Genomic DNA, 11829 nt, shown 5'->3' on the forward strand with positions numbered 1-11829 from the left:
ACCACCACCATCGCTGTTCTTCTGGCCCCAACTGCCACCACCACTACTTGCACCACCACCATCGCTGTTCTTCTGGCCCCAACTGCCACCACCACCAGCACTATTCTTCTGGCCCCAACTGCCACCACCACCACTTGCACCACCACCACCACTTGCACCACCACCATCGTTACTTTTCTGTCCCCAACTGCCACCTCCACCGCCACTTGCACCACCACCATCGCTATTCTTCTGTCCCCAACTGCCACCACCACCATCACCACTATTCTTCTGGCCCCAACTGCCACCTCCACCGCCACTTGCACCACCACCACTATTCTTCTGTCCCCAACTGCCACCTCCGCCGCCACTTGCATCACCACCATCGCTATTCTTCTGGCCCCAACTGCCACCACCACTTGCACCACCACCAGACCATCCACCAATTGCTTCTGCTTCAGTACTTTTCTTGCTGCCACCCCACCCAATAGCATGGTTGGCATCACCTGAACCAGTAGTATTCTTCTGCCCCCAACCACCATCGCCTCCGCCACTTGCACCACCATCACCTCCGCCACTTGCACCACCAGACCATCCACCACCTCCTCCTGCTTGAGAACTTTTCTTGCTGCCACCCCACCCACTACTATCTGCGTCCTTGTTTGCATCACCTGAACCAGAAGCACCATTATTCTTCTCCCCCCAACTGCCACCACCACCGCCACTTGCACCACCACTCCAACTGCCACCACCGCTACCGCCACTTGCACCACCACCCCAACTGCCATCACCGCTGCCGCCACTTGCACCACCACCCCAACTGCCGCCACCACCACTCCAACCACCAGCGGAAGCATCATTGTCATCCTTAGAACCCCACTTTTGACCTCCATAACCTGAATCCTGCTTTTCATTATCAGAGTCATTTCCTCTGTTGTCATATGACCCTCGCCCCCGTCCTCTTCCTCTCCCCCGGCCGCGACCACGACCACGGCCACGGCCACCGTTATCATCTTGATTGTCATTGTTCCCATAATCACCTCTACCTGCAAACCGTGAAAAAAATACAGGGAGAAAAAGATGTTAGAAAATGAACAGAATTCAAAGACCTAAATAACTCACTTGCCTGAATACTACCTGTCTTCAAATCCCCAACTAGAGACGTAAACAGTTAAAAGGTCATGTTTGACAGCTATAAGCTAGCATATTTATTTAGTTTATTGAAAAAGTCCAGTTTGGTAAAGCCATAAGCTAGCTTTTTCAGATAGCATTTCAAAAAACTTAAAAGAGGTTTTTTTTCACCTTTTTCCAGTTATGCCCCTTATATTTTATATAAATGACAAAAAGAAACATTTCCTTTTAGGTCTTCTTACATTGTATTCTAGCTTACAAGCTAGTTTGCTAACGTGACTCGCTTATCAGCTAACGGTCAGTTCATTAGCCAACTAGTAACTTATAAGCTAGTTTGCCTTGCCAAAAACTAAAAGACAGTAGTAACAATTCAACGACGTAGAGTTCGTGCAGTAAAGAGAAGGATGTGAGACAGTTGTCCAAATTACCAGCTCTACCCCTGCCGCCACTTTCATTGGTGTTAGAGCCACCCCAACCACCAGTTGTAGCCGAGCGCATTGATTCACGGGGATCATCAATGTGTTTTTTGAAATATAGTACAAGTCGATCAATTTCCTCAAACATCGTCTTCCGGAATCTAAACCCTTTTGGATACAGCCCAATATACTCGTGATGTGCATTCGAAGTCCGTATGTATGTTAGAATGAATGCACCTGGATGTTCATGAGATATACCAAAAGAATAAACAATCCTCGAAGGGTGCTCCAATTTTTCTTTCCTCAAGATATCATCCACTTCCGCTTTGGTCCCTTGCTTAAACATTCTGTAACCTAGCATTTTCTTCAGATTAGCTACCAAGGGATCGACATATCGAGAAGTTACCTGCATTATTAAACAATTTGGTTGCAAATTATCATTACAGAGTAACGACAGGAATTAAGCACCACTAATAACTATTTTCAGATTGCAACAAACAGATAGTCATCCGACATATGACCCAACTAATCTATATAAGATGGAACACTATAAACGGCCCATTTATTTCTTGTACTCTCACCTTCACCCGCCCTTGAACCTCCCTAAACCCCGATCCCCCTCCCCCTAAATAAAAGAGGGATTCCTATATGGAGATAGGATACTGCCATTTAAAAATAAAAGGGGGATTCCTATTTGGGGAGGTTTGTCGGTGGAACAAAAATCTATTGTCCCCAAATTCCGTCCACCAATCACGTAAATCCACACCATCCATTTATTCAGGGAGAACGAAAAGATGGATTAAATAAATTCATATCAAAAAAATAATCGTGTCTTAGAGTAATTGGTGAGACATGGAATTCGGGGACAATCACTCTACTAGAACTCATGTAACAGGGTTAGATCCTTAAGTAGTATACACAATCACTCTACTAGCACTCAATTAGCAAATGCATTGAAATTGATCATTCAACATGATGTACATGTAGAAATATAGGCAGGTGATATACTGAATTGTGCTTGTGTTAAGATAGCAATAGCAGTTGATCATAATTGAATAGAAATATGACATCAAAAGAGAGGGATAAATTATCTGAAACTAACAACTCAATTCTCGATACTCAGTCATCGTTGTAGAAAAATAAGCGTCTGAAACTGAACAGACAAACAAAATACATCCAAAAGAAAGAAACATAGTCTGCAGAGTCCTAAGACAGATCACCAGTACAGGGAGTTGGACCAAATATCTTGAAACACATCAAAATCTCACAAAAAATATCAACCAAGAAAAGCTCGGTAAAGCTCGTAAGACCATGAAAATTGCATACAGACAATGATGAGCAAATAAAGACTCATGAGCTGTTGAATGCACCTTTCTTCTTTCGTTCCTCCCTTATTCCAAATACAGAAGTGTTGTAAACTAAAAAAAGGAGTCAAAGTGGATTGTCCCATACTAGCACCATGAGATTTCAAACCAAAAACAACAATGACACCCTATCGAAGCTAACCATGTTCAAAGATATGTTGTTACACAAGGTGGCTGCACTCTGTTGGGTTTCATTTTAACCCACTCAAACCATAACGGAATAAAAGCTTACTAGTGTTGGCGTCGATTAATCCAATTCCAAAAATGATGTAGCATGTTATCATGTCATATTCTTAATGATAAACTGACCTCATCAAGATCTGTAAATACATCCTCTCCTATTTTGAGTGTCTTCCCGAGATGAAGCAAGCTTGTAATGTCTGTATGATCTTTTCCACCTTCTAGAATGTCCTTGTGAGCGTACACCCCATTGTAAACTTTGAGCGTCAAGGTTAAATATGAGGGTCCACGAGAGCTGGGACGGAGGATACTCTCACCAAGTTCTTTTTCAGAGAGCAACTGTGAAATAAGTAAATTAAAGAACATCAAAAGGTATTAATAATGATACAGTTGCAGTAGCAATAGTAATTAAATTAACAATCTAACAAGTGTCTCAACTATCTGTGTTTCCTGTGCTACTCTCTCTGCCTACCATCTATTCCTTGTCTCCAATCTCCCACACTACAATTTCTGAGGAATAAATATGAATGATTTACACTAGTCGACTGCCTTCTGTTTAATTCTCAAAATTTTATATCAAAACTTAATGGCAATACCTACATAATATGGCATAATGATTCAGGGATGGCCCTGGGGGTGTGCAAGTAATGTGCCGCACGGGCCTCCGATGCTGAAGGCCTCTGGCAACTTTTTTTATGTTCTATAAATCATAAAATTAGAATTCAAAAACAAAAAAACACATTAGCGTGCATCAATTGCAAAGTAATGGGCTTGGTAAATAGGTTGAGTGTTATGGTTATTATATCAAAACCACTACCATCAGTGTACTTTTAATTTTCAATTTTTTTGATTTAGGGTTTTATTTTTATTGGGCCCATTTGATTCTATTTTAATGGTCAGTTTGTTTTTTATTTGAATCCTGTTTATAATTGTTTTATGCTCTCACATATGTTTTAAACCTTGAGAACTTATTTTTAAATTTAGCAATTAAGAATTTAATATATTAGATATTTGAAATAAAAAAAAATTAATGGGCCACATTTAAATTTTCATACAGGCCTCCAAAATGTCAGGGCCCAGCCTATTTGCACTTTAAACCCATCATCCAGTCATAGACATATCAAACAGCATAAGCCTCAATTGATAAAAAAAAAAAGCAAAGACACCGAAAAAGATTAGGAGTCAAAATTTGGATACACTAACCTCTAAGGCTTCGTCTATTGTAACATTCTTGAAGCGAGGATGAACAATCATCCTCGGCTTGAAAAGCTTCTTTGCTAGCTCCTTCACCTTACAAGGCTTTTCCTTCACACTCACAGAAGTGTCACGAACTTCATGATAGTAGGGATCCATGGCTTGACTATTCTCGGTCCAATCACTCTTCATGTCATTTTCCCTACAGCTAAGGAAAACCTGGTACCTATCTTTTGCAATCGATTTGATTTTGCAAGTCAAAATATCACCTTCCTTCAACCTCTCGGTCAAATCATCATCCTTACAATCATCACTATAGTCTTCCTTGTTGAGCATACCACTCAACCCTGATTCAAGATTACATATTGCCCTCTGAGGTAGTACTCTGCGAATAGTAACCCGCACAGTTCTTCCTTCCGCAAGGCTATTCTCTGTCTCCCCAGAAATCATACAGAACTCTTCATCCTGGCTCGGTTCCACATATTCCCGTCGCCAGTCCTGGAAACCATGTATCAACTCCTGTTTTATAAGACTGAGGGTGTCTTTCTTAGTTTCCCGTTTTTTAGATTTGGCATATGCATCAACCTCAAGACTCTTCAACAGGTTAGGATTTTCTCTCACATGCTCTATTGCTGTCTCGAGCATATCATCATCATCATCGTTTACATCATCTTGGGCATCTGCACGATAAATATCTTTAGCTAACTCCTGTGCAAGACTATATGATTCTGGGTGGATTCTTGTATCATCTAATAAATCAATAAATTGACTACTACTAGTGGCATTCCCACTTCCCCGAACACGTAAGAAACCAACAGCATTTATGAAGACCCTTCTGCCAAGACCATGGTTCAACAAGTCCTTCCTACTGTATATACAACCAGCTCTCACTAAAGATCTCTGTAAAGAAGCAGCCTTCATGGGTCCAAGCCCAGAAATGAACTGTAGAGGAGCAAACAACCATTCATGGTTTACAGCCAAATTTACATCAAGCCCCACTTGGTTGGTGACATCTACCATGACTTGTTCAACCATGCCATACTTCTCATCAGAAGTAATAAAGCTCTGTAAAGGGCTAAGTTTCCACGATAATATCTCTTTCCCTGACCCGCAAAGAGTTGCAGCCATTGCTAGTGGATTTTGAAGATAACGTCCAAGGGAAACAGCACGCTTAACAATGCCTGAAAAAATTTAACCATTCAAAGTTAGATATGAAATGAGAAGATTCCATTCAAGATTAACATGCAAGTTACTTGCCAGATCGAGACTGAAGCTGCTCGGATGATATATGAGAATTTTCATACAAGCGTGGTAGAGACTCATCACCGTATACAACACTTACGCCATCCATATTGTGGCCAACATCTCTAGAGTTGTCTTCTACCATCTTGCAAATTATCTGACAATATTAACAGAATGATATAAATGAACAATGTGTCATCTTGGTAGCTTGAATTACATGCCAAAAAAGAAACAAACAACATAAAAAAAGAACTAGAAGCAACTAGATCAGAACTCAGAAGTAACTCAAAAAACCTACTGATGTATTAACCACCACAGAAAATCTTAGTAAATAGCCAAGTCATTCCTTAAACTATGAAAGCTAAAATGTTTTAAATAAAACAAGTCACCTCATATATATCCTCCTTCAGCCGGCTACAAGGCACATTCACAGCTCCCAGAACGACAACATCAGGTAGGTGATCTGCCATGAATTTCACAATGCGTTGTTGATCATTTTTCTTGCGTTGCTGGTCATTGACACTTTGACCACGTACACTTAGGCTACCAGCATATAACACATCAAGAACTTCGCCAAAAGAATCCAACATGACAAAGGTGGTTGCAGGCCTTCCAGGTCCCCAACAGCATGCCAGAACTCTAGGTGCAAGTCCCTTCTTCTGATAAGGTGCCACACAGACTTTGTTCCATAATACTCTTCCATATTCCATTAATAACCAACTTTTTGCTCTACTTATCAACAAGGCTCTTGCCTCCTTCTCCATAGAAGGTATAAGAAAATCATCAAAAGCATCTTTCAGTATCTGCTTCCGTTGTTCATTCCACAATTGAGAGGATTTACTCACCCCACCACTAAGGTAGAAGTCACGAGCATCATTAATCAACTGATCATGGATAGGCGTAGGAAGCTTAATAGAAACTTCAATAAGCTTCTCCTCCTCAGCTTTTTGAATAAGAAGCCACTGTGCATCCTCGAATTTTGTCAGAGGTTTGTCCCTCAACCACTTGATCCCTGCAAATTGATGACGTGAATCTATGTCCACATTTCCCTCAGCAGTGGGACTTGTTGATAATGTTGCATTATCCATAAAGATTCTACGAACATGTTTCCTGACAAATGGCTCACAGCTAATCTCAACAGCAGCCTAAAAATAAGAAATTGAACATGTGCAAGCCAAATTAAGCATACAATCACAACCAAGTGATATATTCCCTACATCCCAAAATGTCCACGATTAACAAAACACAGTATCATTACACTTTAATCAACTGAATGGCAATTTTACCCCTAGTGATAGAGGCAAACATTCTCTCTCTCTTTCCATCTCATCAACTCTTAAATATTTGTATGTCATAATTAAGGGAAGAGTTGAAAGTTTAGTAAATTATAACTATCGTTTTTTGAAAGTACACTTCTTAAGGGACAAACTTAGATTGAAATGTGGACATTTACTCTGGAACGGAGGGAGTAACATGAGAACAAAGAAAGTAGAAAATAGAACACAGTAAGCAAATAAACAAAAGGTAAATAGCTACCATACCATGTGTCTAGCACCTTTAAGCACAGCCTGTGGATTCTCGAACTTTGCACATGTAAACCTTGATGCTACCTCTTCTGGCGTTTCCTTAGCATCCTCTAGTTCATCCATTCTCTGCATAAACTGGTGCATTAGAATCCAATATTCCATTCATTTATGAAAATGGCATGGAAAAGTACTCTGCTTACCATTTGTTCAAGAGAAATCCGTAATCCAAATTCCTCCGAATTATACCCAAACTTGCTAGCAACTTCCCGCAGTTCAGCTTCACTGCAAATGCCATATTGTGATTTTCTTGTTGGCCTCTTAAATTCCCCTTTCTCCACGACCACCTCACCTGGCGGGAAGTGAAGGTTAAATTTTGAGTCAACGTCGTCAATTTCCCTTTCTGTCTCAGCTACTTTGAGAGACTTGGTAATCGACTCAAAAAATTTCTGATCCAAATGAAGGCGTGTCTCATCATATATGCTTTGTTCTTCTTCAAATCGCTTATTGTAGTATAACTGTAGAGCACTTTTCCGTTTTTGAAATAATAACCACTTTCTGTCCAACTCCAAGATAGTCCAAAGTACCTGCACGAATATCCCACCTCTTATAAACCTTGTCTGTCCATTCATTTACGAATGATAACAAATCTTCACTTATTGTCAATTACCTTGTGCCACCTCAAAATGGGTTTTTGGTCAGAAGTATGTTGACTCTCCTCGTCACCTTCATGTAATTCTTGATCCTTAAACAAGCTATTGCACTCCTCCTTCCTATACATAGCAATAAATGGTACCTGATACAAGGGTAAATACAAATTTCACATTTCCCCACAGAAAAGAGAAGTAGAAACTTACAGTTGACAATAAAGATGAGATGAAGACTTACATCTAATTTTTCAACATGGATGAGCTCCAAAAACCTCTTAACATCATCCTTAAGTATCGACAACTCATTCCCTTCTTCAGTTGTTCTACTACCTCCTTTGACAAGCCAAGGTACCATGCCCATTCTAAGTTGATTAAGAATCCAGTCACTCTCCCTGTGTATACTCGTATCATCTGTTGGCCGAGGACCTGTGCTTTCTTCAGATATCTACAACAAAAACTTGGGACTATGATCAACTAAACCAAACGAGCACCATGGGAAAGTAACAAAAAATACATTAGCATTGCAACCTGAATTCTTTCTGGAATATCTATCTTCCTAATATGGTCATCCTTCTTGGTCATGTACTTATCTGAAAGAATGATTGGTTCAAATTCATCTTCAAGCTTCTTTTCCTTCAATTTAGTGGCTTCATCATATCTGCTAACATTTGCTGGTTCTAACTTGTATTTTATCAAAAGATCATCAAGATCACCAAATATGTCATTAGCACCCTGCATCGAGGATGAGGAAACTCCTGGTGCCTGCCTGGATTTTTTCTTGTCTACCTTAGCCTTCCTGCATTGCACACAAAACATCAACAGGGAAACAACAAAGAGAAAACATCCACAACTATTAAGGTACAAAACCCACACCTCAATGGACCACCATGTTCATCTGTTTCAACTTCATCAACAATGAAGTCAGCCATTTCATCTTCTTCACCAAGCAACTTGTCCTCGTTCAGCAGCTGCTCATCAGCACTATCCTCTAGAAATGAACCTAGAAGATGTTGAGAATTTCCAATTATCCTAATAAAGCAATCAATTTCATTGCGACCAATGATAAGCTCTGGTTTTTAAAACCTACCATCATCATCCCCAAATATAGTTCGCTTTAGCTTCTCCTCTGCCGTTCGCCTAGCCCTTCCCCTTCTGTCATATTCTTCCTCATCAAAAAACATTGATGGTCCTTCATCAGCATCCATCCTTGCTTTCTTCAGCCGCTTATAATTTTCACTTCCCTAACAAATTAAAAGGCAAAAACTCATAACCTAGTTAGGAAGGAAAACAAATGTTGAAATATGACTTGAATTACAAATTGGATCAAGAGATATACAAGTTTTGGGCGAGAAAAGCCAGGGAAGTTATCTTCAAGGAGCTCATACTCATCTTCATCAAGAAGATAATTCTTGTTTGATTCTCTTTAAAATAGGCAAAAGCAGAAGTTAAAAGGGCAGTAATGCATCAACAATTAACAGTAGATCACAAACAGAATTTACCTCTTCTTCCTTCTCTTCTTTTGTTTCCCATCATCACCATCTGCCAGGTCCTCTTCTTCATCAAGATCATCCACTATGAAACCGTCTTTCTCGAACTCATCTGGTCAAGACAAGAAAAAATCATATTAGAACCTCAAACTGAATTTGAATAGATTATAAGACAGAAAAATGCAACATATATTTCAATAAAAACATGAGAGATGAAGACACCTGGAGAAATATTATACAGGCATCATCATAAAACCTAACCCACATGATTAATGGTTTCCATACAAACCCATCAGCTATTAGCCAAAAGAATTTAGCTTAACATGGTACAACAAGTTCATAATGAAAACATTAGAGATTGATTAACAAAAAAGTCATCTGTGTAAAGACAAGACTACAAACTTAAACCCAAATGACCTTAAATATGCAATACAAGCCCACCAGCTATAGACTCTCATATGAATGTATACCATCAAAACTTTTCTCAGATCTCCAACCAACTTCTACATCTGCGAAATCTACCATGAGGGAGATAAAAGAGCCTTCCAGCCAGTTCCCTCCATTCCCACGAACCACCTTTTCTCGAGTTCTTATTGCATGACAGAAACTAATTGACTTGAAGCTTTATCTCCCTAGCCCCTCCCAGATTTATATCTAACGAAGAAGAATTATTCTAGCAAGAACATTTCTAAAGCACTTGTTCAACTCTGAGTTCTAGTAGGATCCATACTATCAAAAACAGGACATTCAGGCTGCAAAAAAGAACTCCAGGAGATGGCACTTTTAGGGGTCACTCAACAGGTATGACCTAACAATATAACCCAACTATAAGTGTAAAGAACACTGGTCTCACGTGATGATGAAGCTCAGCATTATTTATTCAACGAGATGGACGGTGGGAAAGGCTTCCATTTAGTGTTCTATAAAGGGGATTAAATGCCTAAGCAGAGGCAGAAAATGAACCACCTTGATTTCTCGCTAATCAAGCAAAAAAGTGTTCAGAAAAATTATGCAGCAAGCGGGACTAGGCAGAATTAAATTGATTACCTGTACCAGATAAGACTGATGCGTTTGGAAAGGGAAAAATACCAAGAAAACTCAAACAAAAAGCAGTTGTTTTCGTTTTTTATGGTTTACGCCTGTTCCAAGTTCACAGTTATATTTGCTAGAAACTCATACAATAACCAGTTAACTACAGAATGTTTGCTACCTTTAAAACATTTTTCAGCAAAAACTAAAAATATTTAGCCAGGATATTTAATATTGAATTTTGTGTGGTGCTTGGTAATTAGATAACTTATTTAATGCATTTCTATACATTAAATCTTGCTCGGTTAATGCATCCAGCTTTATGATTTGCTTAAATCCCTGAACTCATCAATGCTCAGACAACCGCCTAGCATTTTTAGAAGACATTGCTTCCATGCAACCTGAATGTAATTTTTTTCTCAACTAATCATAACCATAAATTACCAAGAGAAATAAGAATGAACTTCCTTCCTTGACAAATAAGCCTACATCTACATTGCAGATGAAAGATCAGGAATGAAGCATTAGAAAACACCCAGCATATGACACATGCTCAATAGATGCTATCATAAACAATGTTGAAAAATAAAATGAAATCGAAAACCAAGGTCACATAATGCCTAAAAAACACAAAGGAAACAAGATGACACACTTTAAATTGGCATGCATACAAGTAGTGCAAAAGACCTAGAGATAGCAAGTAATGCTCCACCAAAAACAAGTTAAACTGAATAAACATCGAGTACAAGTTAATTCAGAAAATCAGCACCGAGAATATATAATAAAGAAAATACCCACAATCATGCAAATACATACCATCGTCTTCATCAACGTATTCAGGCTCTACCATCTCGTCGACTTCAACTTCTATCCCATCGATGTATACAAATATAAATATAGATAAGTAGAGAGCAAAATGAAAGAAAAATACTCGGTAAATGCAAATCAAAATCAGAGTAAAGTCACCTTCTTGTTTTGACTTCCTGGATTTTCTGGCCATTATGCGATTGTGTGAAAAACCAGACGTGCAAAAGCAAAAACCCTAACAATCCGCGGGAAATGACGTCTTTCGACAAAACCCTAAGCTCACAAACGCTAGGAAACAACTTCTAGTCGCTTCACAGAAGGGGGTTTCTACTGGAAGGGAAAGAAGATCATACGAAAGTGGTAGGAATGAGTGCGTTGTTTTATGCAATCACAATGTCCAGATTACCATGAATGATGATTTCGTGTGCTACTACCCTGAACTTGATCGTACATTGCTATGAAACCAAAATCCTTCAGACATTGTCGCTACTCAAACAACCATTAGAACAATAGAACCCAAACCCTCAAACAAACCATCGCCATGAGCTTGTATGCACCTCAGTCATCAACATTTTCAAAAGGTGGAAACTCCGAACTCGTGCAAACCCTATACAACTCCAAAGGAAAATAGAAGGTTTTGAAAGACCACACTGATTTCTGAATTTAAAAAGGAGTAAACTACAACTTTGGTCCCTATAGTTTGTACAAAACTATGAAATTGGTCCCTGCTTTGCAAAAACCGCAAGAAATGGTACATAAGTAAATTCAAGTACTGTTTATTGATGCATAATACTTAAAATTCAAGATTACAAATAAATTGTATATAA

The 11829-nt window shown here is 39.2% G+C and overlaps 2 protein-coding genes across 2 annotated transcripts in view; both read right to left on the minus strand.

The window, feature by feature from the left end:
* LOC112517747 (loricrin-like) overlaps positions 1 to 1938 on the minus strand; it is a 2910-nt gene extending 972 nt beyond the window's left edge. Inside the window, exons 1-2 of the mRNA XM_025125122.1 lie at positions 1539 to 1938; positions 52 to 1025 (exon numbers count right to left, since the gene is read on the minus strand). Coding sequence (XP_024980890.1) covers positions 52 to 1025; positions 1539 to 1938 — 1374 coding nt within the window. The remainder of the gene's footprint in view (positions 1 to 51; positions 1026 to 1538) is intronic.
* A 256-nt stretch (positions 1939 to 2194) lies between these two features.
* LOC112518425 (transcription elongation factor SPT6 homolog) lies at positions 2195 to 11593 on the minus strand. The gene is made up of 14 exons (XM_025126108.1): positions 11012 to 11593; positions 9179 to 9278; positions 9016 to 9100; positions 8767 to 8920; positions 8553 to 8679; positions 8208 to 8475; positions 7918 to 8124; positions 7700 to 7825; positions 7233 to 7616; positions 7048 to 7158; positions 5896 to 6651; positions 5522 to 5663; positions 4274 to 5445; positions 2195 to 3409 (listed from the first exon to the last, which is right to left on the minus strand). The coding sequence occupies exons 1-14, from the start codon at positions 11193 to 11195 to the stop codon at positions 3176 to 3178; spliced, it is 4050 nt and encodes a 1349-aa protein (XP_024981876.1). The 5' UTR covers positions 11196 to 11593; the 3' UTR covers positions 2195 to 3175.
* Between the last annotated feature and the right edge of the window lie 236 nt (positions 11594 to 11829).

The sequence above is a fragment of the Cynara cardunculus genome (genome assembly GCF_001531365.2).
Source record: "Cynara cardunculus var. scolymus isolate 2C chromosome LG 9, CcrdV1, whole genome shotgun sequence".
Classification (NCBI taxonomy): Eukaryota; Viridiplantae; Streptophyta; class Magnoliopsida; order Asterales; family Asteraceae; genus Cynara; species Cynara cardunculus.